Here is a 27711-nt window from a genome sequence, read left to right as displayed (position 1 = left end):
TTTTAATTCAAATGCATTTATTTTTAATTGAAAGTTTATTTTTAAATGTTGGATTAATGGTAAGTTAAAGCATATACAAATGTTTGTCAGGGAGGTGCAATTGCCCAACAACCTGCACAACTGCATTTTAATAAGATTTTGAAATGTCATTTTACTACAAGCTTGATTAGCTATAGGCAACAAGCTCAGGTGTGCCTTATTAAGCTCATATTTAGACCAGGAATGTATCAAACTGCTATGCAATGGGGGTCTGGAAAGACACAACAACGTACAGTACAAGTCACAACACACGCCACAATGTCAATCAGATTTTACACACTGGTTTGCCAACACTGTTGAACTTTAATGCCAGATCTTGCAACAGCAGGTTTCCACATCTGAGGCAGTGTGTGCTGTACCTGTCATCCCAACTAGTGAGAGGTATGTTCTGATGAGCCAAGCCTGGTCTGTTCTGGATTAGGCAAAGCAGCCGGGAACTGGATGACACCATGACAGCAAGCAGAGACAGCAGAGCACACAAATACAGACACATGCCTGTACAGTACAGAAACACACACACACACACACACACACACACACACACAGGCACAGGCACAGTACACACACACACACACACACACAGTACAGAGAGACATACACACAGGCACAGTACAGAGAGAGACACACACAGGCACAGTACAGAGCGACACACACACACACACACACACACACACACTATAGAGACACACACAGTAGAGACACAAAGGCACCAACACACAGTACAGAGACACACAGACACAGGCACAGTACAGAAACAGAGACACACACACAGGCACAGTACAGAGCGACACACACACACAGGCACAGTACAGAGCGACACACACACACAGGCACAGTACAGAGCGACACACACACAGGCACAGTACAGAGAGAGACACACACACACACACACACACAGGCACAGTACAGAGACACACACAGTAGAGACACAAAGGCACCAACACACACAGTACAGAGACACACAGACACAGGCACAGTACAGAGACACACACACAGGCACAGTACAGACACACACACACACACACACACACACATATCAGAGACACACACAGGCACAGTACAGAGAGACACACACACAGGCACAGTACAGAGCGACACACACACAGGCACAGTACAGAGCGACACACACACAGGCACAGTACAGAGCGACACACACACACAGGCACAGTACAGAGCGACACACACACACAGGCACAGTACAGAGAGAGACACACACACACACAGGCACAGTACAGAGACACACACAGTAGAGACACAAAGGCACCAACACACATAGTACAAAGACACACAGACACAGGCACAGTACAGAGACAGAGACACACACACAGGCACAGTACAGAGAGAGACACACACACACAGGCACAGTACAGAGAGACACACACACACACACACACACAGTACAGAGACACACACAGTAGAGACACAAAGGCACCAACACACACAGTACAGAGACACACAGACACACACAGACACACACAGACACAGTACAGAGACACACAGGCACCAACACACTTGCATGTTTCTGGTTTTCAATTTTGAGCCAAGAGAGATAGTCAGAAAACTTGAAGACGTGTTCCGAAGGATGATTCATTATAAATGAAAAGTGGTATTTGCAGTGCCTGTGCTGTGCAGAACTGCTTTACTGCATGTTGCTAGTGACACACAACCCAGGCCACAGCAGGAAATACAAAATGAAAGCCATCATGGCCACAGCTGTATATTCTTTGCATGGAAAAATGCAAGTATGGACACATGCCTCCTCCAACACCCAGATACCAATACCCTCAAGCTGAAGAATGTCCTACTGTAGCATAACAAAGCATTTCAAATAGGAGCGTCAAGCAGCACTACCTCACCATTCACACACACACTGGATACAACACCATTCGCACACACACACACTGGATACAACACCATTCACACACACACACACACACACACACACACAATGGATACAACAAGATCACGCAAGACCAATTATTGCTTAAAGGTTTTGTAAACAGCTATTGGGCTTTCGGTCCAGTATCACCATACAAATGATACAGACCTCTATTGCGATACATGTAAAGAAAGGACGCTGATTCATCGATGTGCAGTGAATCGCTCCACCCCTGCTGTGTATGACCTGGAATGCTTCCCCCATTCTAAAATAGCTCCAAGAAGGCTTTCTATGACATCACACTTCGAACTGAAACTGCTTTACAGGAAGACAACAGAAACTGCTGAATCATCAAACAATGAAGGGCAAGTGCACATCCAGCCAGCAAGTAGAGCATCTTGAACAGCACATTCGTTAACCCTGATCTTGAACCACAGGGTTGTGTGCCACAGCGCTCCACGCAGCTCTCAAAGAACCTCGATTCATTGCTGATCTTGAACCACACAGCTGTGTGTGATCCATTCCTGGAATAAGATTCCCATTGCATAGCAGTGTGATCCATTCCTGGAATAAGACTCCCACTGCATAGCAGTGTGATCCATTCCTGGAATAAGACTCCCACTGCATAGCAGTGTGATCCATTCCTGGAATAAGACTCCCACTGCATAGCAGTGTGATCCATTCCTGGAATAAGACTCCCACTGCATAGCAGTGTGATCCATTCCTGCTTTTACTACCGGTTAATTACTTTCACCTGAGCTTGTTATCCACACACTGCGGCTAATCAAGCTCATAGTAAAACTGCGATGCAACAGGAGGTGAATTTCCGTCCCAGTAGAGTTTAATTAAACTGTTAACACTGCAGTGTGCTGCATGCCTGTCCATCTGTTAACACTGCAGTGTGCTGCATGCCTGTCCATCTGTTAACACTGCAGTGTGCTGCATGCCTGTCCATCTGTTAACACTGCAGTGTGCTGCATGCCTGTCCATCTTGCTATTGTATGCTGCCTATCTTATGTACGCTACATATGTGTTTTGATCCTCTTTACATGGAAGTAGGAAGAACTTGAAAAAACATTTTTTTCAGTGCTTATGTTTGAATAGACCCCCTTCAGTCACTGCATGCTCAGTTGTACCGCGTTAAGTTTCTTATCTATGTATCTATTAATACATTTTAAAGTTACGTTAGGGCTACTTCTCAAACCCCATAGAGTTCCTACAAACTGTTTATGTTTCTAAAAATTTAATTAAAAAATGTGTGACTGAAAGGGAAATATAGTGGTCTCCAATGAAGCCATTCCCACCTCTAGATTGTGATACACAACAAAACAGAAATCCACCCACCACGGCAGAAGTGCCACCTTACCCAGGTTAATTACTGTAGGTCACATAGCTTCACCCAGCACAGCACAGTACAGCACCCGCTTCTGTTAAAGCTCTGATCATGAACTACTGAACTGTGCAGGTTTCCAAAATTACAAATCAATGTCTTGCCACAAACAAGCGTGTCCAGTTGAATGCACAGCACTGCAGATTAGGGTTCAAGAAAGTCTGATCAAGCCACAGTCTTTCATGAGTACTGCAAATACTAACTGCCAACAGAGACAAGATAAAGCTTTAGTAGGGAACCACAGGCTTACTTTAAAACATGCACATTTCTGACTATAAAACAGCAACCTGGTAATGTGAGCTCATCGCGGGTTTCAGAGAGGTCTACAATAGCATTCAGAGGGGTCTGCAATAGCATTCAGAGGGGTCTGCAATAGCATTCAGAGAGGTCTGCAATAGCTCTCTCAGCAGTAAAACAATCTGTTCTATTAATAGCAGGCTGTAAAGGAGAGGGGATCCATCTATTTTTGAACATACCTGTGAGAATACAAAGCTGAACACTGCCATAGCTGACCAGAGAACAGTGAAACTGATCAATATAATAGAACTGCCGGCTCCTGCTGGAACCATCAGCTTCTATAAAGTGTCCTGACTTTACTCTCGATACAAAAAACTAGCAAGGGCACAGAATACTGTACCTGCAGGAGCAAAACATAGAACTAAAAAAAATCGGATATGAAATAAAAAACCCAAAACAAAGAAGTGAAACAATCATCAATGAATATAACAGATTTTGAAACAGTACCAAGCTCAAGGTCTGCTCTGTCATTTGAATGATCTAAACAGCGGATCTCAATACAGACTTTGTTTTTAGGTCTGATCTCTAAATGGGAGTTTTATATCTGGACATCTTTTGAGCCACACAGAGAACTGCTGCGATCAAAAAAAAAAAATTATATAAATAACCGGATTGAAGTTGAGACTCTGGGGGACTAAGCGAAAATCGAAAGCAACATTTTATTTATTTATTTAAATAAGTTAGTTTCCACTTCCCTTTTTTTTAAATTTACAAAGCAGCTTTCCATCAGCACACAAGAGGCTTGTTTATGCTGCACAGTATGCTGTGCCATGCTAACTGAAAACACCTACTGCACAATGTTCAGGGCAATAGAAAGCGTGCTTTAAAGACACTAGAATGGTTCTTGTGCTGGGTGGGGCTCAGTCACATGTAACCAGGCCCTCTGAGGCACCCTGCCACGAGCAAAGACACTCAAAACCTCACCTCGCCCATCCGTGGATGACGTGTTTGTACAGCAACTGACTCTTCATTCCACAAAAAAGAATCAAAGCATTGCTGAACTTCCAAGGCAGCCAGCATGACTCAACCAAGAGGCATGCACTTCTAAAAAAGCAGGTTGGTGTTGACAATTTTAGGATCTGAGCATATATCACGTGAACTGCAAACACACACCTGGAATGTGGCTGATCCCAGGTACACTGCGAGCACATGGAGGTTTACACTACGCTTCAGGATCTGAGCATTTACCACGTGACCTGCAAACACACACCTGGAATGTGGCTGATCCCAGGTACACTGCGAGCACATGGAGGTTTACACTACGCTTCAGGATCTGAGCATTTACCACGTGACCTGCAAACACACACCTGGAATGTGGCTGATCCCAGGTACACTGCGAGCACATGGAGGTTTACACTACGCTTCAGGATCTGAGCATTTACCACGTGACCTGCAAACACACACCTGGAATGTGGCTGAGCCCAGGTACACTGCGAGCACATGGAGGTTTACACTACGCTTCAGGATCTGAGCATTTACCACGTGACCTGCAAACACACACCTGGAATGTGGCTGAGCCCAGGTACACTGCGAGCACATGGAGGTTTACACTACGCTTCAGGATCTGAGCATTTACCACGTGACCTGCAAACACACACCTGGAATGTGGCTGATCCCAGGTACACTGCGAGCGCATGGAGGTTTACACTACGCTTCAGGATCTGAGCATTTACCACGTGACCTGCAAACACACACCTGGAATGTGGCTGAGCCCAGGTACACTGCGAGCGCATGGAGGTTTACACTACGCTTCAGGATCTGAGCATTTACCACGTGACCTGCAAACACACACCTGGAATGTGGCTGATCCCAGGTACACTGCGAGCACATGGAGGTTTACACTACGCTTCAGGATCTGAGCATTTACCACGTGACCTGCAAACACACACCTGGAATGTGGCTGAGCCCAGGTACACTGCGAGCGCATGGAGGTTTACACTACGCTTCAGGATCTGAGCATTTACCACGTGACCTGCAAACACACACCTGGAATGTGGCTGATCCCAGGTACACTGCGAGCACATGGAGGTTTACACTACGCTTCAGGATCTGAGCATTTACCACGTGACCTGCAAACACACACCTGGAATGTGGCTGATCCCAGGTACACTGCGAGCACATGGAGGTTTACACTACGCTTCAGGATCTGAGCATATATCACGTGACCTGCAAACACACACCTGGAATGTGGCTGATCCCAGGTACACTGCGAGCACATGGAGGTTTACACTATGTGTTAGGATCTGAGCATATATCACGTGAACTGCAAACACACACCTGGAATGTGGCTGATCCCAGGTACACTGCGAGCACATGGAGGTTTACACTATGTGTTAGGATCTGAGCATTTACCACGTGACCTGCAAACACACACCTGGAATGTGGCTGATCCCAGGTACACTGCGAGCACATGGAGGTTTACACTACGCTTCAGGATCTGAGCATATATCACGTGACCTGCAAACACACACCTGGAATGTGGCTGATCCCAGGTACACTGCGAGCACATGGAGGTTTACACTACGCTTCAGGATCTGAGCATTTACCACGTGACCTGCAAACACACACCTGGAATGTGGCTGAGCCCAGGTACACTGCGAGCGCATGGAGGTTTACACTACGCTTCAGGATCTGAGCATTTACCACGTGACCTGCAAACACACACCTGGAATGTGGCTGATCCCAGGTACACTGCGAGCACATGGAGGTTTACACTACGCTTCAGGATCTGAGCATTTACCACGTGACCTGCAAACACACACCTGGAATGTGGCTGATCCCAGGTACACTGCGAGCGCATGGAGGTTTACACTACGCTTCAGGATCTGAGCATTTACCACGTGACCTGCAAACACACACCTGGAATGTGGCTGAGCCCAGGTACACTGCGAGCGCATGGAGGTTTACACTACGCTTCAGGATCTGAGCATTTACCACGTGACCTGCAAACACACACCTGGAATGTGGCTGATCCCAGGTACACTGCGAGCACATGGAGGTTTACACTACGCTTCAGGATCTGAGCATTTACCACGTGACCTGCAAACACACACCTGGAATGTGGCTGATCCCAGGTACACTGCGAGCACATGGAGGTTTACACTACGCTTCTGGCACAGCCTCAATTATTATAGCAAGAAAGACAACTACTGGTCTGGGACAACAAGCTTCCACAAAATCCATGTGACCCAGCAGGGAAACCCTGCTCCTGCAAGCACAGTGTTCATTTCATATGAATTATCAGGGATACCTTCTTTACAGGGATAAACAATCACGCATGTAAAGAAACGGCCCTTGATCACGCATGTAAAGAGACGGCCCCTGATCACGCATGTAAAGAGACGGCCCCTGACCACGCATGTAAAGAGACGGCCCCTGACCACGCATGTAAAGAGACGGCCCCTGACCACGCATGTAAAGAGACGGCCCCTGACCACGCATGTAAAGGTATCAGGGACATACTCTTTACATGAATCATCAGGGACAGTGTATTTGTGTACACTTGTTTAAATAATATATGGATACATGCAAACTGTGTCAGACACTTGAAAGCTGCAGAATACAATGTTGATGTTACATTTTATTCTTTACACTCTACACTATTAATCCACTAGTGCACACAATAAAGTGAGTAAAGAGGGAATAGAAAACAAATGGGCTACTGTGCTAGGATTCAGGTTTCTATACCGTACTGTACAAGCAGTGGAACAGCACACAGTCCCGGGATAAATGTGCTTTTGTTATTTAGAAAGTTTAAAAAAGTGTTTTCATTTTATATTATTTCAGGAGCATTTTCCTTTATTAAGGAAGAAGAACTTATGTATATCTCATATTTAACAGACCAGATGCCAGGATTGTGAGCAATCTCGACTCCCCTGGACTCTCAGACTGGGGTGACATGTCCAGCATCACAGCTTAACAATCCTGTGCTTTGAACTCTCAGACTGGGGTGACAGGTCCAGCATCACAGCTTAACAATCCTGTGTGAAGTTCGATCTGTTCAGCGCACACCGCTGCTCAAATACCTTGAACCTTGTTTAAATAAAATACTTTACCTGAGCTCAAGACTGGGGCATGGTTTCAAAAGGAGCTCCACTGTCTGTAGATCTCAGCCATATATATAACACAGTGCACTCATACTAAGAGAAACATTCACAGTGTTGAAGACGTTGGAAAACACATCCAGCCCAAAGTTTTGGACAATCATTGATGATCTACTACATATTTTTGATTCCAACCCAATGCAAATATTGTACAGATAAATTAGAAAGTTATCTCTGAACGATCCAAGTGAATATTAGCCAACACACAACATCATAAAACTATAATGATGAAGCAATGACAAATTATACAGTATATCGAATGTTATGACATACTAATGACAAAACCTTGAAGTGAAATGTGTGTCCGGTTTAAGAACCACGTTTATTTTTAGTACAATACTAATGCTGACTGAAATGCTGTATCTCACAAAATTCACAATTACCTGTATATGTCAATTGTAAACGGATCTCTCAAATGTGCAGCTACAAAATTGCTAGTACTGTGGTACTAAAAACACCAGAACATTCCCAAGTTAGATTTTCATATAAAATAACAAACGTTCATCACACACAGGGAGTTTTGAGCTAGGTAAACCCCCAGGAGTTCTTTATTTGTTTATTTTCTTCATACGATTTTAAAATAAGCAAACAAACATGTTTGGTAGCGGGTCCGATTCAGTAAACAAACACAAACTGACAGAATGCTGGATACGTGAAACTAACTCACAGCTGTAAACTTGGCTTGAGAGCGAATCACTGTGTTTACATTAATATACACACACACATTCACAAAATGCACTAGCGGCACCATTATTTCTGTACTGTACAACTAGCGATGGTAACAGAGAGCGTTTATAAAGTTTACGATATTGTACGAACATTAAAAACTGAAGCGAGTCCCATCCAGTTGGTTTAAATGAACGCGTAAAATACCAAACAAACCGATGATGACTGCTTGATGACACAGCCAAATGTGAGCTGGCAGATCTGACAACGCCACGGTGTTATAATATTTTTGCGTCAAACGTATCCCCTGTTGAAAAAAAGTAATGTGTAAACGTTTTATAATGTGACAGATCAAACACCCTTTTCAAAAAAAGTAATGTTGAGTTACTTCCCTTTTAAACTGACTGTCAGATATTATTCTGTACGATTTGCTTTTCTTTCAGTCAGAGACAACGTTTAAATTACAACATTAGATACATGCTCATCCCTGCAGTGCTTGCTACAATTACACTACTTAATTAAAATAAAGTGCGGTCAAATATTGTGCTTCTGTTTCAAATAAACTGTCATTACAGGAACAGAGTCCAGGCCCAAATGAAGCCTGGGGCTTGACGTTCAGAGTCACTCCTGTAAGAGAGAAAAAGCAGACGGGATAGAGGGAGCTGTCTGCGCCGCTGTGTTGTTACACCTTGAACACACAGTTGCGAACGGCAGAAAAACTAGTTTTGAAAGAAACGCAAGAACAGCTTTTAAAAACAGAACGCAGCCAACGTTCCACATGCTCACAACCTCACGAGCAGCTACACGAATATTACTTTAGAACCAAATGAAATGCATCCAGCCAGGTAAACACTGCTATGTGCGGTAATAGGAAATCAATCGGAGAATGCAGGACAGCTATACGAGGCTCCTTAAATAAAACAAGCAACCCAACACTACTAATAAACCGCTTCTTCCACAGATCGGAACTTTTAAGAAGTAATTCGCACGATATTTACACTGACTAAGAAACATCCCATTGCTGATTTACAGTGTCCAGCAGTATGTAGCGCAGCAGTGGAATACAGTGTCCAGCAGTATGCACCGCAGCAGTGGAATACAGTGTCCAGAACCAATACAATGAAATAACAAAGCAACATAGAAATGTACCGACCTTCTTTATTGGCGTGTGCTGTGTGAAAAAATGCAATAAATAAAATCCGGAGGACTCCGAAGCATCTTGTTTTTTTCCCCACAGATAGGTGAGGAAAGAACTGAGCTCGCTCCCACGTCGCCATGCTGTTGTATCTGTATATCATGCGAGGGACCCCAGCGTACTAACTGATATATACAGAGCTATGTTGGGAAGAGAGACACGCTGCGGCACAGCGCGGTACTGCAACAGAAAACACGCGCCTGCAGTAGAAGCTCACGGTGCCACATTTACAGTATGGTGCTGTTTTAATATTATTCTTAGTAGTAGTATTAGTAAATCATACAATATCGACCAGAAACACATGACAAATTAAGAAAGCTGTCTTTAAAGTATTAAAATAGATTTGTAAGGTTTGCTTCCCGGCACCCGTGGATGTAGTGTTTGGAAAGTGAAAGCCAACAAACTGAAAGTACATTTACCAGAACTCTTGAGGAACTAGACATGCGCATGACAAAAGCAATAATAATTTCAGTTTACATTACATTGATTTAATGTTATTACATGGCACACGTTATAGTAACAAAAAACATCATGTAAAAACATCATGCCTTCCTCATTCCATTCCAATCATGTGACAGTGTGACCTTTCAACTCAGCCCCACCTAAAAAGCAAGGTTGCCACATGATGTGAGGTAAAGGATGGAGGTTGTTCAGACCCAGTACTGTCTCAAAGCCAGATAACGAGCACTGTCTCAAAGCCAGGTAAAGAGCTCTGTCTCAAAGCCAGGTAAAGAGCACTGACTCAAAGCCAGGTAAAGAGCTCTGTCTCAAAGCCAGGTAAAGAGCACTGTCTCAAAGCCAGGTAAAGAGCTCTGTCTCAAAGCCAGGTAAAGAGCACTGTCTCAAAGCCAGGTAAAGAGCTCTGTCTCAAAGTCAGGTAAAGAGCTCTGTCTCAAAGCCAGGTAAAGAGCACTGACTCAAAGCCAGGTAAAGAGCTCTGTCTCAAAGCCAGGTAAAGAGCACTGACTCAAAGCCAGGTAAAGAGCTCTGTCTCAAAGCCAGGTAAAGAGCACTGTCTCAAAGCCAGGTAAAGAGCTCTGTCTCAAAGCCAGGTAAAGAGCACTGTCTCAAAGCCAGGTAAAGAGCTCTGTCTCAAAGTCAGGTAAAGAGCTCTGTCTCAAAGCCAGGTAAAGAGCACTGACTCAAAGCCAGGTAAAGAGCTCTGTCTCAAAGCCAGGTAAAGAGCACTGTCTCAAAGCCAGGTAAAGAGCTCTGTCTCAAAGCCAGGTAAAGAGCACTGTCTCAAAGCCAGGTAAAGAGCTCTGTCTCAAAGTCAGGTAAAGAGCTCTGTCTCAAAGCCAGGTAAAGAGCACTGTCTCAAAGCCAGGTAAAGAGCTCTGTCTCAAAGTCAGGTAAAGAGCTCTGTCTCAAAGCCAGGTAAAGAGCTCTGTCTCAAAGCCAGGTAAAGAGCTCTGTCTCAAAGTCAGGTAAAGAGCTCTGTCTCAAAGCCAGGTAAAGAGCTCTGTCTCAAAGCCAGGTAAAGAGCTCTGTCTCAAAGTCAGGTAAAGAGCTCTGTCTCATAGCTAGATAAAGGCATATTATTATGAGACCTTCATTTAGGAACGACCCAAACCAGAGCCACTCCGAATGGTTGAAAACACCATCAAATAGAAAGAAAATGGACACTTGAAGCCACACACTCTGAAACCTTCAATAACAATCTTACACAAACCCTGAGCTTCATCCTAACCTGATGTCATTATGAGACACACAATTCCTATTCTTACTGTGTCGACTGAATTGACACACCACTCATAAACAAACATTGCTCTGCCCTTCTCTGTTTCATGTGTGACTTTTGACTAATGCAACCTGTACCCACCTAGCAGCTGACTGTGTTATTCATTCATATCACTTGTTTTAGTTACTTGATACAAAAGGAGCTCCACCGTCATGAATCATTCACATGTAATGAGGTTTGCTGTGCCTGTATTTCAAGCAGAATATTAGGTAATTTTTAACTGGCAGCAATACAGAAATATGTCACTAAGGGACCACTGAACTAAAACCCAACAAACAACCTGCAAGTAGAAACCTATTGAAGCGCGTTGAGGCCCATGCGGGTTTAAAAGCAGTTTTGTGGTTCTTACAGTAAATCTGTAGGTATTTCCTGAGAATTGTTATCTGTGTAACACAAATTATATCTATCACTTCACTATACCTATCACTTCACTATATCTATCACTTCACTATACCTCTCACTTCACTATACCTATCACTTCACTATATCTATCACTTCACTATACCAATCATGTCACTATATCTATCACTTCACAATATCTATCACTTCCCTTTTGTTAGTAATCAAGATGTTCAACAAAAATGAATTTGAAGGCTAATATGTGTGTGTGTGTGTGTGTGTGTGTGTGTGTGTGTGTGTGTGTGTGTGTGTGTTACTATTATTAAAAGGAGGCAGTGTGGTCCAGTGGTTAAAGTCCAGGGCTTGTAACCAGTGGTTCAAATCCCACCTCTGCCACTGACTGACTCACTGTGTGACCCTGAGCAAGTTATTTAACCTCTTTGTGCTCCTGCGGATGAGATGTTATCACAGTTCACAGCTTACCTCTGTAAAGTGCTTTGTGATGGTGGTCCACTATGAAAGGCGCTATATAAAGATAGTATTATTGTTATAATGCAGAACAAAAAGAAGGCTCATAAAGTAATTAATCAGACTTTGATAACAACTGTAATGGAGTTACAGCATATACTGGGGTGTCTGTTCTCTCTGAAGAAATTTCCATTCCTTAGCAATGGCAGAAACACAACGCCTGTGAATCTGTCCAGTGGTCCTGATGCAGTACTACACTATCTCTCTGAAGACATGTCCAATCTTCAGCAATGAGTGAGAGAGAGAGAGAGAGAGAGAGAGAGAGAGAGAGAGAGAGAGAGAGAGAGAGAGGCAGTCACACATTCAAAGAGGAGGTTAAATGTCTAAGAGACACAAATGGCAAAATCATAGATGAAGAAAAAAAAATAGCAAATATATTAAATGATTAATTTTCAAAGGTCTTTGCAAAGGAGAACATGGACAACATGCCCCACATGTCGACCTGTTCCTATCCAATTTTAAATAACTTTAGCATAACAGAGGCAGAAGTGTTAAAGGGACTAGGAGCTCTTAAAATAAACAAATCCCATGGGCCGGATGAGATCCTCCCAATAGAACTTAAATAAATGAAAGAAGTTATTTACAAACCTAACCAAGATCATGCAACAATCTCTTGACACAGGGGTTGTACCAACAGACTGGAAAATAGCAAACGTAATACTGATCCACAAAAAGGGAGACAAAACCGAACCAGGTAACTACAGACCAATAAGCCTGACTTCTATTATATGTAAACTTATGAAAACTATAATAAGATCTAAAATGGAAAATTACCTATTACCTATTCTTATGTTCTTATGTTCTTAATATCCTGGGAGACAGTCAGCATGGTTTTAGGAAAGGGAGATCGTGTCTGACTAACCTGCTTGACTTTTTTGAGGATGCAACACTGACAATGGATAATTGCAAAGCATACGACATGGTTTATTTAGATTTCCAGAAAGCTTTTGACAAAGTCTCGCATAAAAGATTAATTCTCAAACTGAACGCAGTAGGGATTCAAGGAAATGCATGCACATGGATTAGGGAGTGGTTAACAGGTAGAAAACAGAAAGTACTGATTAGAGGAGAAACCTCGAAATGGAGCGAGGTAACCAGTGGAGTACCACAGGGATCAGTATTAGGTCCTCTGCTATTCCTAATCTATATTAATGATTTAGATTCTGGTATAGTAAGCAAACTCGTTAAATTTGCAGACGACACAAAAATAGGAGGAGTGTCAAACACTGCTGCAGCAGCAAAGGTCATTCAAAATGATCTAGACAGCATTCAGAACTGGGAAGACACATGGCAAATTAAATTTAATAGAGAAAAGTGTAAAGTATTGCATGCAGGCAATACAAATGTGCATTATAAATTTCATATGGGAGATACTGAAATTGAAGAAGGGAACTATGAAAAAGACCTAGGAGTTTATGTTGACTCAGAAATGTCTTCATCTAGACAATGTGGGGAAGCTATAAAAAAGGCCAACAAGATGCTCAGATATATTGTGAGAAGTGTTGAATTTAAATCAAGGGAAGTAATGTTAAACCTTTACAATGCATTAGTAAAACCTCACCTAGAATAAAAGGATATTGCTGCTCTAGAAAGAGTGCAAAGAAGAGCAACCAGAATTATCCCGGGTTTAAAAGGCATGTTGTATGCAGACAGGCTAAAAGAACTGAATCTATTCAGTCTTGAACAAAGAAGACTACACGGCGATCTGATTCAAACATTCAAAATCCTAAAAGATATAGACAATGTCAACCCGGGGGACTTTTTTGACCTGAAAAAAGAAACAAGGACCAGGTGTCACAAATGGAGATTAGATAAAGGGGCATTCAGAACAGAAAATAGGAGGCACTTTTTTACACAGAGAATTGTGAGGGTCTGGAACCAACTCCCCAGTAATGTTGTTGAAGCTGACACCCTGAGATCCTTCAAGAAGCTGCTTGATGAGATTCTTGGATCAATAAGCTACTAACAACCAAACGAGCAAGATGGGCTAAATGGCCTCCTCTCGTTTGTAAACGTTCTTATGTTCTTATGTTCTTATGTACTGGAGGAGGCACACACAGCCCCACGGGTTGCCCAGTATGTCTGTGCCTGTCACAGCCCGAGTGTATTTATCATTCCTACCACTTGATTTCATTATTTTCATGTATTTACTTTTATTGATGTTCATCACAATGTTCATATTGTACTGTACTTTGTAACTGCTTTGAAGAGAGAGAGAGAGAGAGAGAGAGAGAGAGAGAGAGAGAGAGAGAGAGAGAGAGAGAGAGAGAGGGAGAGGGGGGGTAGGGCGAGAGAGAGAGAGTGTGAGAGAGAGAGAGAGAGAGAGAGAGGGGGGGGGGTAGGGAGAGAGAGGGAGGCAGAGTGTAGGGGTTGGTGGGCTCTGATTGGTTAGAGCCTCGCAACTGATTGGTAACTAGGAACAACAGTGGGGTGAAGACAACTGTATGCGGACTGCGCTGTATTACACGGCAACAAGAATAATGTAATCGAAGAATTGTCCTCCAAAATGAATACGTCACAAAAGAAAGGTAAAGAATTTGGCGTGTGCTACTTCTGTGTTCTCAAAACACCTGCGATTCTTTATGCTGTACTAGAACAGTGTTTTGATTTGAATGTAAAGGTTAATTGTTTTTTGTTAGCGGTAACAGAAAAATAAACCTTCGTATTTAGCGTTATTAATTATTCATGCATTCAAAATGCACACGCAACTTTAATAAATAATGCGCAAGCCATTAAAGGGGCGTTGATTTTATAAAACGTGAAGAAAAGATATGTTTATGTTTGCTTTTTTATGTTTAGTTGCTTTGCGTCCATTCTCTATAATAATTTAACTTTCCAGTGGTGCTGCCTGAGGTTTGGGGGGGAACGTGCTAAAAGTGTCTTACCTTTACTGTACTTGTAGTCATGCATAGCTATCGATGACAATGTCAACCGCTGTTTTAATACATGAATTTAGATACATCTGGTGAAATTTACACTGGGATTCTGTTTAACTGCAAAATTGACATGGATATATAGTGAAAAGTGTTGAATTTAAATCAAGAGAAATAATGTTAAAACTTTACAATGCTTTAGAAAAACCTCCTCTAGAATATTGTGTTCAGTTCTGGTCACCTCACTACATAAAGGATATTGCTGCTCTAGAAAGAGAGAAGAGCAACCAGAATTATTCTGGGTTTAAAAGGCATGTCATAGAATTGAAAATTCTAAAAGGTATTGACGATGTCGACCCAGGGGACTTTTTCAACCTGAAAAAAAGAAACAAGGACCAGGGGTCACAAATGGAGATTAGATAAAGGGGCATTCAGAACAGAAAATAGGAGGCACTTTTTTACACAGAGAATTGTGAGGGTCTGGAACCAACTCCCCAGTAATGTTGTTGAAGCTGACACCCTGGGATCCTTCAAGAAGCTGCTTGATGAGATTCTGGGATCAATAAGCTACTAACAACCAAACGAGCAAGATGGGCTGAATGGCCTCCTCTCGTTTGCAAACTTTCTTATGGTCTTATGTTCTTATGATACTAAAGTTTGAACCACTGGTCAGTCAGTCCGAAGCACCTGTTTGTGTGAAATACTAAACTCTTCTGAACATTATAATAACAACTGCTTTTATACAATGTACTTATCTTTTTAAAGTACTAGGCTACATTCTTTTAGTTGCTTGTCCCAGAGCAACATATCAAACAGTTACACAATGTCCTTGGCATACTCTGCATTGTGGATGCCTTGAAATGTGTTTCATATGCATATGCCATTATTAGTTAGAAGGTGGTCTTCTGTCTGATGTCCTTTATGGGTATTCATGAAATGTTCAGTGAGGCCTCTGTTCCCTCAAGATAACAAAGGCCATGCGTGTATTACAGCCTGCAAAAGCACAAAGCTTCATATCCAGAATGTGTTACACCGAGGGCATGCGTGTATTACAGCCTGCAAAAGCACAAAGCTTCATATCCAGAATGTGTTACACCGAGGGCATGCGTGTATTACAGCCTGCAAAAGCACAAAGCTTCATATCCAGAATGTGTTACACCGAGGGCATGCGTGTATTACAGCCTGCAAAAGCACAAAGCTTCATATCCAGAATGTGTTACACCGAGGGCATGCGTGTATTACAGCCTGCAAAAGCACAAAGCTTCATATACAGAATGTGTTAAACCTTGCATATGCTACCATACATTTAACAAAAGAAATAAGATAATGGTAATAATGATTTATACACACCTTTATTAATTTTGTTTTATATTATTTTTTAACAACATCTAAATCACTTTTAATGTTAGTGCACATACAGTATAATTCATGCAAATAATGGTTATTTTATTGATGCCTACTTAGCAGAAATTAAATAACTAAATCGGAATTGAATAAAAATAAAACTTTTGAATAAAGGATCTGTGTTTTTAGACATCTTCATCGTCTTCCTCGTCGGGCGGGACTCCAGCAGCTCTCAGACGAGCTTTAAGGAGGCGTATGCGTATGCTTTTTTTTTTTTTAAATTAAAGCTGTTCCACTAAATACATGTTTTCCTTTTTGCTTGCATGGATACAAAACTTAAATAAATATGTAAATATTATATTATAACACTTTATTTGGACATATAGTGTGTGTTTGCTATGACAATTCAAACAGAATATTGATGTTCTATGATAATTTAAAAGCTAAGTCCACCTCCGCAGTACGATCACAATAATCCTGGTATTTTGGATCTTGAAATTCTGAAAAACCCAATTGCAACATTTAATCGTAATTAAAATTGCGATCGGATTACCAAAACAAAATCCGGATCACAGTAATCCCGATCGCATTTCGATGTTTTGAAAAACCCAATTGCACAATCCAATCCAAATCAAATGCAGAAATCCGATTACCAGTTTAACCAAGTTTTGAAAAACCTGCCCCTGGCATTCTGCACCTGCTATGAGATTTGCACTTTGCCATCATTAATCCATTAAAATGATATTGAAATGCATTCAAAGGAAGAAAGGAGCGTGGTATTGGGCAGAATCTGGATACTGTGTGGTCCAGTGGTTAAAGAAAAGGGCTTGTAACCAGGAGGTCCCCGGTTCAAATCCCAACTCAGCCACTGACTCATTGTGTGACCCTGAGCAAGTCACTTCACCTCCTTGTGCTCCGTCTTTTGGGTGAGACGTAGTTGTAAATGACTCTGCAGCTGATGCATAGTTCACATACCCTAGTCTCTGTAAGTCGCCTTGGACAAAGGCGTCTGCTAAATAAACAAATAATAATAATACGAAGCGGATACAAACATTATAATGAGATGTAAGGATTTTGCCTTGCACTTAGGCAATTGCTGACCCTCCAAAAACTTTACAGCTCTTCTTACAAGGTGCAAACCATTGTAGAAGTGAGTAACTAAGAGCTGTATAAAAGCACACACCTGCAGAGACCTGTCATTGGCTTCAGGATGGATGCTGTGGTACCCTTCCTGATGCGGCGACACTTGGTTCTTGTTGATGAGAGACAGGAATATGTTTGGAGGAGAAGGGCAAGACGTAGAAGACTCTGCGTATTCAATCTCAGGGTCACTTTGGATGCCGGAGGATGCGGTGCTAAAGCGTTATCGTCTCACTCCGCAGGTCATCCTAGACCTCATAGCTGAATTGAGGGATGAGCTAGACCCCAGTGTCAGTCTGGGGACTGCTATCCCTGCACATGTGAAAGTGCTGTGTTCTCTGCACTGCTTAGCCTCTGGTTCCTTTCAGACTACAGTTGGAATGTCTGGAGGGATAGTCCAATTCACCTTTTCCAGAGTGCTAGGCACATTTCAGGATGTCATGCTAAAAAGGGCAGGCCAATACATATCATTTCCTAAGGATACTAGCATAACTGATGTTGGCTGAGGCTTTTCCAAACAACTCTGTTTCATGCTGAGTGACCTCAGCCGTAAGGACTCTCGGTTCCTTCTCAGGAAACTTTTCTTTTCCATGCCCAAGAGGACTTTGCTGCTCTTCCTATGACAATGCTTTTTCTTTGTATTGTTGTGCTCCAGAAATGTCATACAGTGACTACTGCTCTCTGTACTCCTAACTCTGCAAGTGCGGCTGCTAAATAGAGTGATGCGCTCATTGAGCCCCTCATTATCATGATTGCGGATCATTATTTGTTCATGTTGAGTAATTTGCATTGCTCTTAAGCTTACATAGGGCGCAGTGCAAAATAATTGCCTGACCGCAATGCAATTTGAATTTTGCATCCACAATTATTTGCACTTGCCTATACTTACATCACCCCTATTGTTTCCTGCTAAATATTGTCAGTATGTCCAACAAAAACACAATCGTTTTTTTTTTTTATTTGTTTACATTTGTGTTTTGCTCCCCTGAGTTGTGGTGTTTGCAGATTACCTGCTACTGCTGCAGGCAGCAGAGCATGTTTGATCGGCTCACAGTGTCAAGAAGGCGGCAGGAAGTTTGTCTTGAAAGCCAGGGTCTGGTTTATGATGAGTACAGAATAAAAAGGTTGCACACATACACTTTGGCTTTAAGTAATAAATGTCATTTATTATCACAGAAGAAAAGCAGCTACCTGGAAGCGCAAAGATGGCCGGTGACATCTGGAATATAAGTGCTTCAGAGGACAGTAAGCAGCTTTCGGATTATTTAATATGTGCCAGGCTGGCCCCATTGAGAGGGGCATCACATTAACACGCAGGTCCTGAGGGAGAGGTTAAAGGGGCTCACATGGCAGTTATAGTTTAAAGGGACTCGCATGGCAGTTAAAGTTAGGTTTTTATTTCCACAGAAAAAAAATTAAACAGGAAGAAGCTGTGTCTTATTCTTACTGCGAACCAAATCCAAACCCAAATGTATAAAGTACATACAGCTATGACATCTTCAGAGCTGTGGTGTGGTGTTTACATAAGCAAACTGCAACTAATGTGTTACCATGGGATGCAACTGAGATCACAGGCTTGCAATGCAACATTTAACATATTGAGATTATGCATTTTTAGACCCACAATATCAACCATAAGGAAAGTGCACTTTTTATTCCTACAAACAAATTCAGCTTGGGTTATAATAACTACAGAATGAAAACCTGTGAATTGTTAAGTTATGTACATTTACCAGGTGATACAGCACTGCAGTTTAGACAGACTCACCGCTCATCCATTGCAGGACCATGGAAGCAGAGCCATACCTGTTAACCAACCGGGGTGCAACATGTGCAGCACATCTGCTAATAATGTGCTAAACGGGATGTGCATTTCTGTAAGGGTGCGCTGAAAAAGCTACAGGGTGCAGAACGGATTTGTTTGGAGATGCATTCCCTACTTGTTTTTCAGAAGTCAGTTTTGATGAAGGAGGGAAGCTGGGTCAGCAAGCCTTCGGTCAGGGGAATCAGGAGACAGTCCCTCACCCCGGGGGCAGGAAAAAGGATGCTTCCTTTGATCTGGATGCCTGCACCCTCATCTCTTCCCCAAAGTGGCTAAGGCTTCATGGTCTTAAGGAAGCCAGACTTCACCTGTCCCAGATTCTCTCTCAGATAGGATTCATGCACAGGGAAGGTATGCTCAGACGAGTGGGTTCTGTTCCAGATTCTCTCTCAGATAGGATTCACGCACAGGGAAGGTATGCTCAGACCAGTAGGTTCTGTTCCAGATTCTCTCTCCGATAGGATTCACGCACAGGGAAGGTATGCTCAGACGAGTGGGTTCTGTTCCAGATTCTCTCTCAGATAGGATTCATGCACAGGGAAGGCATGCTCAGATGAGTGGGTTCTGAAGCTGTCCAGACTTTCCATGTGTTTACCAGCAAAGCTCACTTTTATGGATAATACATGGCCTTTTCTCAAGAAAGAAATCTGCGCCATTAAACCACTGTTAAATTCAATCTGATCTCGATGCTGCAGTATTGGTCTGGGGCTGCTGCCTGTTCCATTTGCAGTCACATTACAATCTATCACACTTTGGGACAATGACCTTTAAAAATCCCCCAATATTTCCCTGGTGTTATTGACAGACCTTGGTTTGTTTATGAGATATCATATACCATCTACACTCTCTTAATATTTAATTGTGTTGTCTATAGTTTCAAAGGCTGATGATTTTAGTGAAAGCCATTGATCCATGTAAGAAACAACATGATCAGTATTATCAATTATCAGTCAATGTTACAGGAAAACCTTTTTAACAATTTGCAATGTGCACACCTGTTTAATAAACCGAATTCAAACCTTCTTTTCAGAATACGTTTCCTCACTGAGGAAACCTGTCTCCTCTCAATATGCTGAAGGTTTGTTTTCGCAGTTCACGAAAAATGGAAAAATGTATAATGTAAGTATGCCTGTAATGTTCAATACCTTAGCATGTATTTTAAGAGCGATATTGTGCATTAATGTTCAGTCAGTGACGCTGTTTTGCCCAGTAATCCCTGTTTAATGAATCTGAGCAGCATTGCTGCATACAGAATGGTCTTTGCTGCATGCGTAATGCCAGCACAGCGCAGTCCCTTGTGAACTATGATTGAGAGAGAAGCCCTTGTATAAATGTGAGTGTTTTCTTTTGCTGGGTTTGGCTCATGTTTTGTCCTCTGCAGTTAACAGCCAGCAGAGAGCAGCTCTCTCAGTTTGTTGCCAGCTTGACGAGGAGAATGAAGCTCTACAAGCAGCGCCTGGACTGGCTGACCAGTGGGAGTCGGCAGATGTTCGGTGTCATTCAGGAACACTCTGTTGCTCTCGTCCTGGACTTTGGCAGCGTTTCCAAGGCTCAGTTTGATCTTTGTTGTGATGTGCTGTGTGCTGTGCTCAGGGAACAAGTGGCACACATTGCTACATTCCATCTCATTCGGTGAGTTACAGGTGCACTCTGTATGCAAGGGGTTTGGGGGAGGGGCGGTTCCACAGATAAATCACTTTTTTGCTTCTGTTGTACTTTCCCCAAAAACGATTTTTCTTCCAAATGGTCAAGCGGTTGTGTGATCAAAATTCAGACTTTCCGGTTTCTGGTAAATTGTTTTTACAGGCTCACCCCTTTTCATAGTGGTGCTATTGTGCCACCTGGTAATTACCAATCTTCAGTAAGACAAGACCAAAAGGGTTAATAGCTTCAAATTCAAGATGAATACAGTTTGTGTTAGGGTCTTTTTGTCACCAGTTTGGTCAGCTTCACACTTATAATATATACCTTCACAGTGGCCCACGCAGTAAAAGACACTGAAGTGTGAAGCTCAGGGTAATCATGCCATTGGGAGTTTGCTGGTTTAAACGCTGATTGCACAGAGTTGTTGATGTTGGCTGGGGGTCGCATTGGCCTCTACACTCCCACAATGATCTGGGACAGGTTTGCCTTACTGTGTCACAGTGACCCTTACTGGCCAGGCTGGGGCTAGTCTGGCAGGACTTGCCAAGCTACTGATTCCCAGATTATGTGATTGGAATTTGAAGGGGGTGTTGTTCGTTGGCTTTATAAGCAAGTTAATTTAGAAACATAACAATGCACCACACTAACACTAACACTGCACCACACTAACACTAACCCTGCACCACACTAACACTAACGCTGCATCACATTAACACTGCACCACACTAACACTAACACTGCACCACACTAACACTAACACTGCACCACACTAACACTGCACCACACTAACACTGCACCACATTAACACTGCACCACACTAACACTAACACTGCACCACACTAACACTGCACCACATTAACACTAACACTAACACTGCACCACACTAACACTAACACTTTACCACACTAACACTGCACCACACTAACACTAACACTGCATCACACTAACACTGCACCACACTAACACTGCACCACACTAACACTAACACTGCATCACACTAACACTGCACCACATTAACACTGCACCACACTAACACTGTACCACACTAACACTAACACTGTACCACATTAACACTGCACCACATTAACACTGCACCACACTAACACTGTACCACATTAACACTGCACCACACTAACAGTGTACCACACTAACACTAATGCTGCACCACACTAACACTAACACTGTACAACACTAACACTGCACCACACTAACACTAACACTGCACCACACTAACACTGTACCACACTAACACTAACACTGCATCACACTAACACTAACACTGCATCACACTAACACTAACACTGCACCACACTAACGCTGCACCACACTATCACTGTACCACACTAACACTGCACCACACTAACACTGCACCACACTAACACTAACACTGCACCACACTAACACTGCACCACATTAACACTGCACCACACTAACACTAACACTGCACCACACTAACACTGCACCACATTAACACTGCACCACACTAACACTGTACCACACTAACACTAACACTGTACCACACTAACACTGCACCACACTAACACTGTACCACATTAACACTGCACCACACTAACACTGCACCACACTAACACTAACACTGCACCACACTAACACTGCACCACATTAACACTGCACCACACTAACACTGTACCACACTAACACTAACACTGCATCACACTAACACTAACACTGCACCACACTAACACTGCACCACACTAACACTGTACCACACTAACAATAACACTGCACCACACTAACACTGTACCACATTAACACTGCACCACACTAACACTAACACTGCATCACAATAACACTAACGCTGCACCACACTAACACTAACACTGTACAACACTAACACTGCACCACACTAACACTAATAATGCACCACACTAACACTGTACCACACTAACACTAACACTGTACCACACTAACACTGCACCACACTAACACTAACACTGCACCACACTAACACTGCACCACACTAACACTGCACCACACTAACACTGCACCACACTAACACTAACGCTGCACCACACTAACACTAACACTGTACAACACTAACACTGCACCACACTAACACTAATAATGCACCACACTAACACTAACACTGCACCACACTAACACTAACACTGCACCACACTAACACTGTACCACACTAACACTAACACTGTACCACACTAACACTGTACCACACTAACACTAACACTGCACCACACTAACACTAACACTGCACCACACTAACACTAACACTGCACCACACTAACACTGCACCACACTAACACTAACACTGCACCACACTAACACTAACACTGCACCACACTAACACTAACACTGTACCACACTAACACTGCACCACACTAACACTAACACTGCACCACACTAACACTAACACTGCACCACACTAACACTGCACCACACTAACACTGCACCACACTAACACTAACACTGCACCACACTAACACTAACACTGCACCACATTAACACTGCACCACACTAACACTAACACTGTACCACACTAACACTAACACTGCACCACACTAACACTGCACCACACTAACACTGCACCACACTAACACTAACACTGCACCACACTAACACTGCACCACACTAACACTGCACCACACTAACACTGCACCACACTAACACTAACACTGCATCACACTAACACTAACACTGCATCACACTAACATTGCACCACATTAACACTGCACCACACTAACACTGTACCACACTAACACTAACACTGTACCACACTAACACTGTACCACACTAACACTAACACTGCACCACACTAACACTGCACCACACTAACACTGTACCACACTAACAATGCACTGTACTATATGCTAGGTTTTTTGTGTAAGAGTGATATTTTTGTATTTACTTCTCAATTTGTAGGGCAGCTGCAGAGATGGAAATGTATCCTGAGAAAGCAGTACACAGCACTAGAGCCACCATCGATTCTGCCATGGGCTGGATAAGGAACCTGGAGCACAAACCCAGCAGCAGCCAGAGCAGCGCGGTGGAGGCAGTTCTGAAAGCCATGAGCGACAAAACAGTGAGATGAACCGGCTCAGTAAAATACACACTGCAGAGATGAGAACACAGACACGATATATACCATGTCAAAAACAAACACACCTTCCCTTTGAAGTAAGAAATACACACTGCAGAGATGAGAACATAGACACGATATATACCATGTCAAAAACAAACACACCTTCCCTTTGAAGTAAGAAATACACACTGCAGAGATGAGAACATAGACACGATATATACCATGTCAAAAACAAATATATACCACGTCAATAACAAACACACCTTCCCTTTGAAGTAAGAAATACACACTGCAGAGATGAGAACATAGACACGATATATACCATGTCAAAAACAAATATATACCATGTCAAAAACAAACACACCTTCCCTTTGAAGTAAGAAATACACACTGCAGAGATGAGAACATAGACACGATATATACCACGTCAAAAACAAACACACCTTCCCTTTGAAGTAAGAAATACACACTGCAGAGATGAGAACATAGACACGATATATACCATGTCAAAAACAAATATATACCATGTCAAAAACAAACACACCTTCCCTTTGAAGTAAGAAATACACACTGCAGAGATGAGAACATAGACACGATATATACCACGTCAAAAACAAACACACCTTCCCTTTGAAGTAAGAAATACACACTGCAGAGATGAGAACACAGACACGATATATACCATGTCAAAAACAAACACACCTTCCCTTTGAAGTAAGAAATACACACTGCAGAGATGAGAACATAGACACGATATATACCATGTCAAAACAAACACACCTTCCCTTTGAAGTAAGAAATACACACTGCAGAGATGAGAACATAGACACGATATATACCATGTCAAAACAAACACACCTTCCCTTTGAAGTAAGAAATACACACTGCAGAGATGAGAACACAGACACGATATATACCATGTCAAAACAAACACACCTTCCCTTTGAAGTAAGAAATACACACTGCAGAGATGAGAACATAGACACGATATATACCACGTCAAAAACAAACACACCTTCCCTTTGAAGTAAGGTTCTTTCGCAGTTTGACACAAACATGGTGAATAGCACTCTGTTTAAAGGAAGATTTACAAAACTCATGAATTCGCTTCCTATCATTTAAAAGCATGGTGTTTCTAAGAGCCCATTCAGAGCTCTAACCAAGGCTATAGTCAATTCTCCTGCCTCTTATTTGAACTGGCAACAGTGTCTGCTTTGCCCAAGATATTTAGCTTCTTTGCTTATTTGTATTACTATTGATCCACAGTCTAGGCTGCTGCTTCTGTAGGTCACATGGTGTGCAGATAGACTACTGGAGTGAGGTGCACCTACAGCACAGGAAGCAACTGCGACTTTTAATCAATTGTGTTAAACCTAAAATAACAAGCAGAGAAGCAAGGTAATAAGAAAGGGGGGACTGCTAAAGGCTGTGCTGCTAATTGTGAGTAGATATCGGTTTCAGCTTCCTGGACAGATACAAAGTTGAAAACAGCGTTCGATTTTTAAACAGAGTTGTTTCTTTGGTTTTCTGATTATCACTCTATAGCAGTCATTCAAAAGTGATATATTAACATCCAGCTGGTCATTTGTAGCATGAATCTGTATCCTGCTGTTTTTTAAATCATTCTATGGGATGTTTCTTTTAGGTTGAAGCCGTTTATCTCTTTGCTGCGGGGGATTTTAAAGAAGCTATGGTGGATCTGTTGACAGCGTTTCCCAGCATGTGCCCCGTCCACACTGTATCATTCAATGCCAAACATGAAGGAACTATAAAGCTCTTAAAGGATTTATCCCACCGGACTGCCGGGAGGTAAGACACCTGGAATCGTATACTATCTGTTTTTAGCAAGGATGGAAGATACAGAAAGGTTTGCAGGAGAGTGTAGCATATATTATTAAACGCTTTTTACCATCTGCCACTGGGAGTTGTTCTGCTGTATTCTGATTATTAATGCTTAACCAGGATTGGGATCGTCACCCAAACTTAAGCACAATCTAAAAGCTGAAGCTGAGTTAGGGTTAGGGTTAGGGTTAGGGTTAGGGTTAGGGTTAGGGTTAGGGTTAGGGTTAGGGTTGGAGTTAGCGTATGCAAAATCAAGCTTCATTTTGGTGCTATTGATTTTTTGATGAATAAATGCTACTACACATTTTAAAACGCTGAGAGTGATGTTTCTCTAGGTTCCATGCTTTCGCTGAAATGTTTGATTATGCAGAAGATGCTTTGTGTATTGCGGGTGGAGAGAGTGGTGTGCATGGCTCAGCTCTCCAGGCACCAAGAAGACCTGTTGGAGGTGTACCCCCAGGTAATGCCCTTCTGAGACTGACACAGAGTAACAACCGGTGAGACAATCTCCACACAGAGTAACAGCTGCTCTTTCTGTGAGACAGTCTCCACACAGAGTAACAGCTGCTCTTTCTGTGAGACCGTCTCCACACAGAGTAACAGCTGCTCTTTCTGTGAGACCGTCTCCACACAGAGTAACAGCTGCTCTTTCTGTGAGACAGTCTCCACACAGAGTAACAGCTGCTCTTTCTGTGAGACAGTCTCCACACAGAGTAACAGTTGCTCTTTCTGTGAGACAGTCTCCACACAGAGTAACAGCTGCTCTTTCTGTGAGACAGTCTCCACACAGAGTAACAGCTGCTCTTTCTGTGAGACAGTCTCCACACAGAGTAACAGCTGCTCTTTCTGTGAGACAGTCTCCACACAGAGTAACAGCTGCTCTTTCTGTGAGACAGTCTCCACACAGAGTAACAGCTGCTCTTTCTGTGAGACCGTCTCCACACAGAGCAACAGCTGTTCTTTCTGTGAGACAGTCTCCACACAGAGTAACAGCTGCTCTTTCTGTGAGACAGTCTCCACACAGAGTAACAGCTGCTCTTTCTGTGAGACAGTCTCCACACAGAGTAACAGCTGCTCTTTCTGTGAGACCGTCTCCACACAGAGTAACAGCTGCTCTTTCTGTGAGACCGTCTCCACACAGAGCAACAGCTGTTCTTTCTGTGAGACAGTCTCCACACAGAGTAACAGCTGCTCTTTCTGTGAGACAGTCTCCACACAGAGTAACAGCTGCTCTTTCTGTGAGACAGTCTCCACACAGAGTAACAGTTGCTCTTTCTCTGAGACAGTCTCCACACAGAGTAACAGCTGCTCTTTCTGTGAGACCGTCTCCACACAGAGTAACAGCTGCTCTTTCTGTGAGACAGTCTCCACACAGAGTAACAGCTGCTCTTTCTGTGAGACCGTCTCCACACAGAGTAACAGCTGCTCTTTCTGTGAGACCGTCTCCACACAGAGTAACAGCTGCTCTTTCTGTGAGACCGTCTCCACACAGAGTAACAGCTGCTCTTTCTGTGAGACAGTCTCCACACAGAGTAACAGCTGCTCTTTCTGTGAGACCGTCTCCACACACGCTGTAATTGCAGTGCATCGAGCACAACAGTGAAATGCATCTCTGGCATGTGCTCCGTCTCCATCGCTGCCTGCTCTTCCCCCACAGGAGCTGGCGTCAGGGAAGACGTGTTCCTGATTTGGAGAGAGATGGAGGAAGCCAGGAACACTCTGGCACATGTTCAGGCTCTTGTACTGGAAGTTCCTCAGCCAATAGGGGGTCACGGTAACTTTCACAAAAGAATATTATTGTATTGATAAAG

General features: G+C 42.8%; 2 protein-coding genes across 4 annotated transcripts in view; one reads left to right on the top strand and one right to left on the bottom strand.

Annotated features, from left to right (window-relative positions):
* The window catches only part of LOC117407106 (transmembrane protein 131), a 95575-nt gene extending 85887 nt beyond the window's left edge, over nt 1-9688 (bottom strand). Inside the window, exon 1 of the mRNA XM_059029494.1 lies at nt 9528-9688. Coding sequence (XP_058885477.1) covers nt 9528-9672 — 145 coding nt within the window. The 5' untranslated portion in view covers nt 9673-9688. The remainder of the gene's footprint in view (nt 1-9527) is intronic.
* Nucleotides 9689-14545: 4857 nt separating this feature from the next.
* The window catches only part of LOC117406833 (von Willebrand factor A domain-containing protein 3B-like), an 86272-nt gene continuing 73106 nt past the window's right edge, over nt 14546-27711 (top strand). For all 3 annotated transcript variants that reach the window (XM_059029493.1, XM_059029492.1, XM_059029491.1), the window contains exons 1-9: nt 14546-14705; nt 18711-18779; nt 19486-19707; nt 20387-20475; nt 20738-20988; nt 23899-24058; nt 25704-25867; nt 26236-26360; nt 27558-27674. In XM_059029493.1, coding sequence (XP_058885476.1) covers nt 14684-14705; nt 18711-18779; nt 19486-19707; nt 20387-20475; nt 20738-20988; nt 23899-24058; nt 25704-25867; nt 26236-26360; nt 27558-27674 — 1219 coding nt within the window. In that variant the 5' untranslated portion in view covers nt 14546-14683. The remainder of the gene's footprint in view (nt 14706-18710; nt 18780-19485; nt 19708-20386; nt 20476-20737; nt 20989-23898; nt 24059-25703; nt 25868-26235; nt 26361-27557; nt 27675-27711) is intronic.

The sequence above is a fragment of the Acipenser ruthenus genome, chromosome 8, assembly GCF_902713425.1.
Source record: "Acipenser ruthenus chromosome 8, fAciRut3.2 maternal haplotype, whole genome shotgun sequence".
Taxonomy (NCBI): domain Eukaryota; kingdom Metazoa; phylum Chordata; class Actinopteri; order Acipenseriformes; family Acipenseridae; genus Acipenser; species Acipenser ruthenus.
Note: the sequence above shows the minus strand (reverse complement) of the source record. Positions and strands in the feature narration are given on the sequence as shown.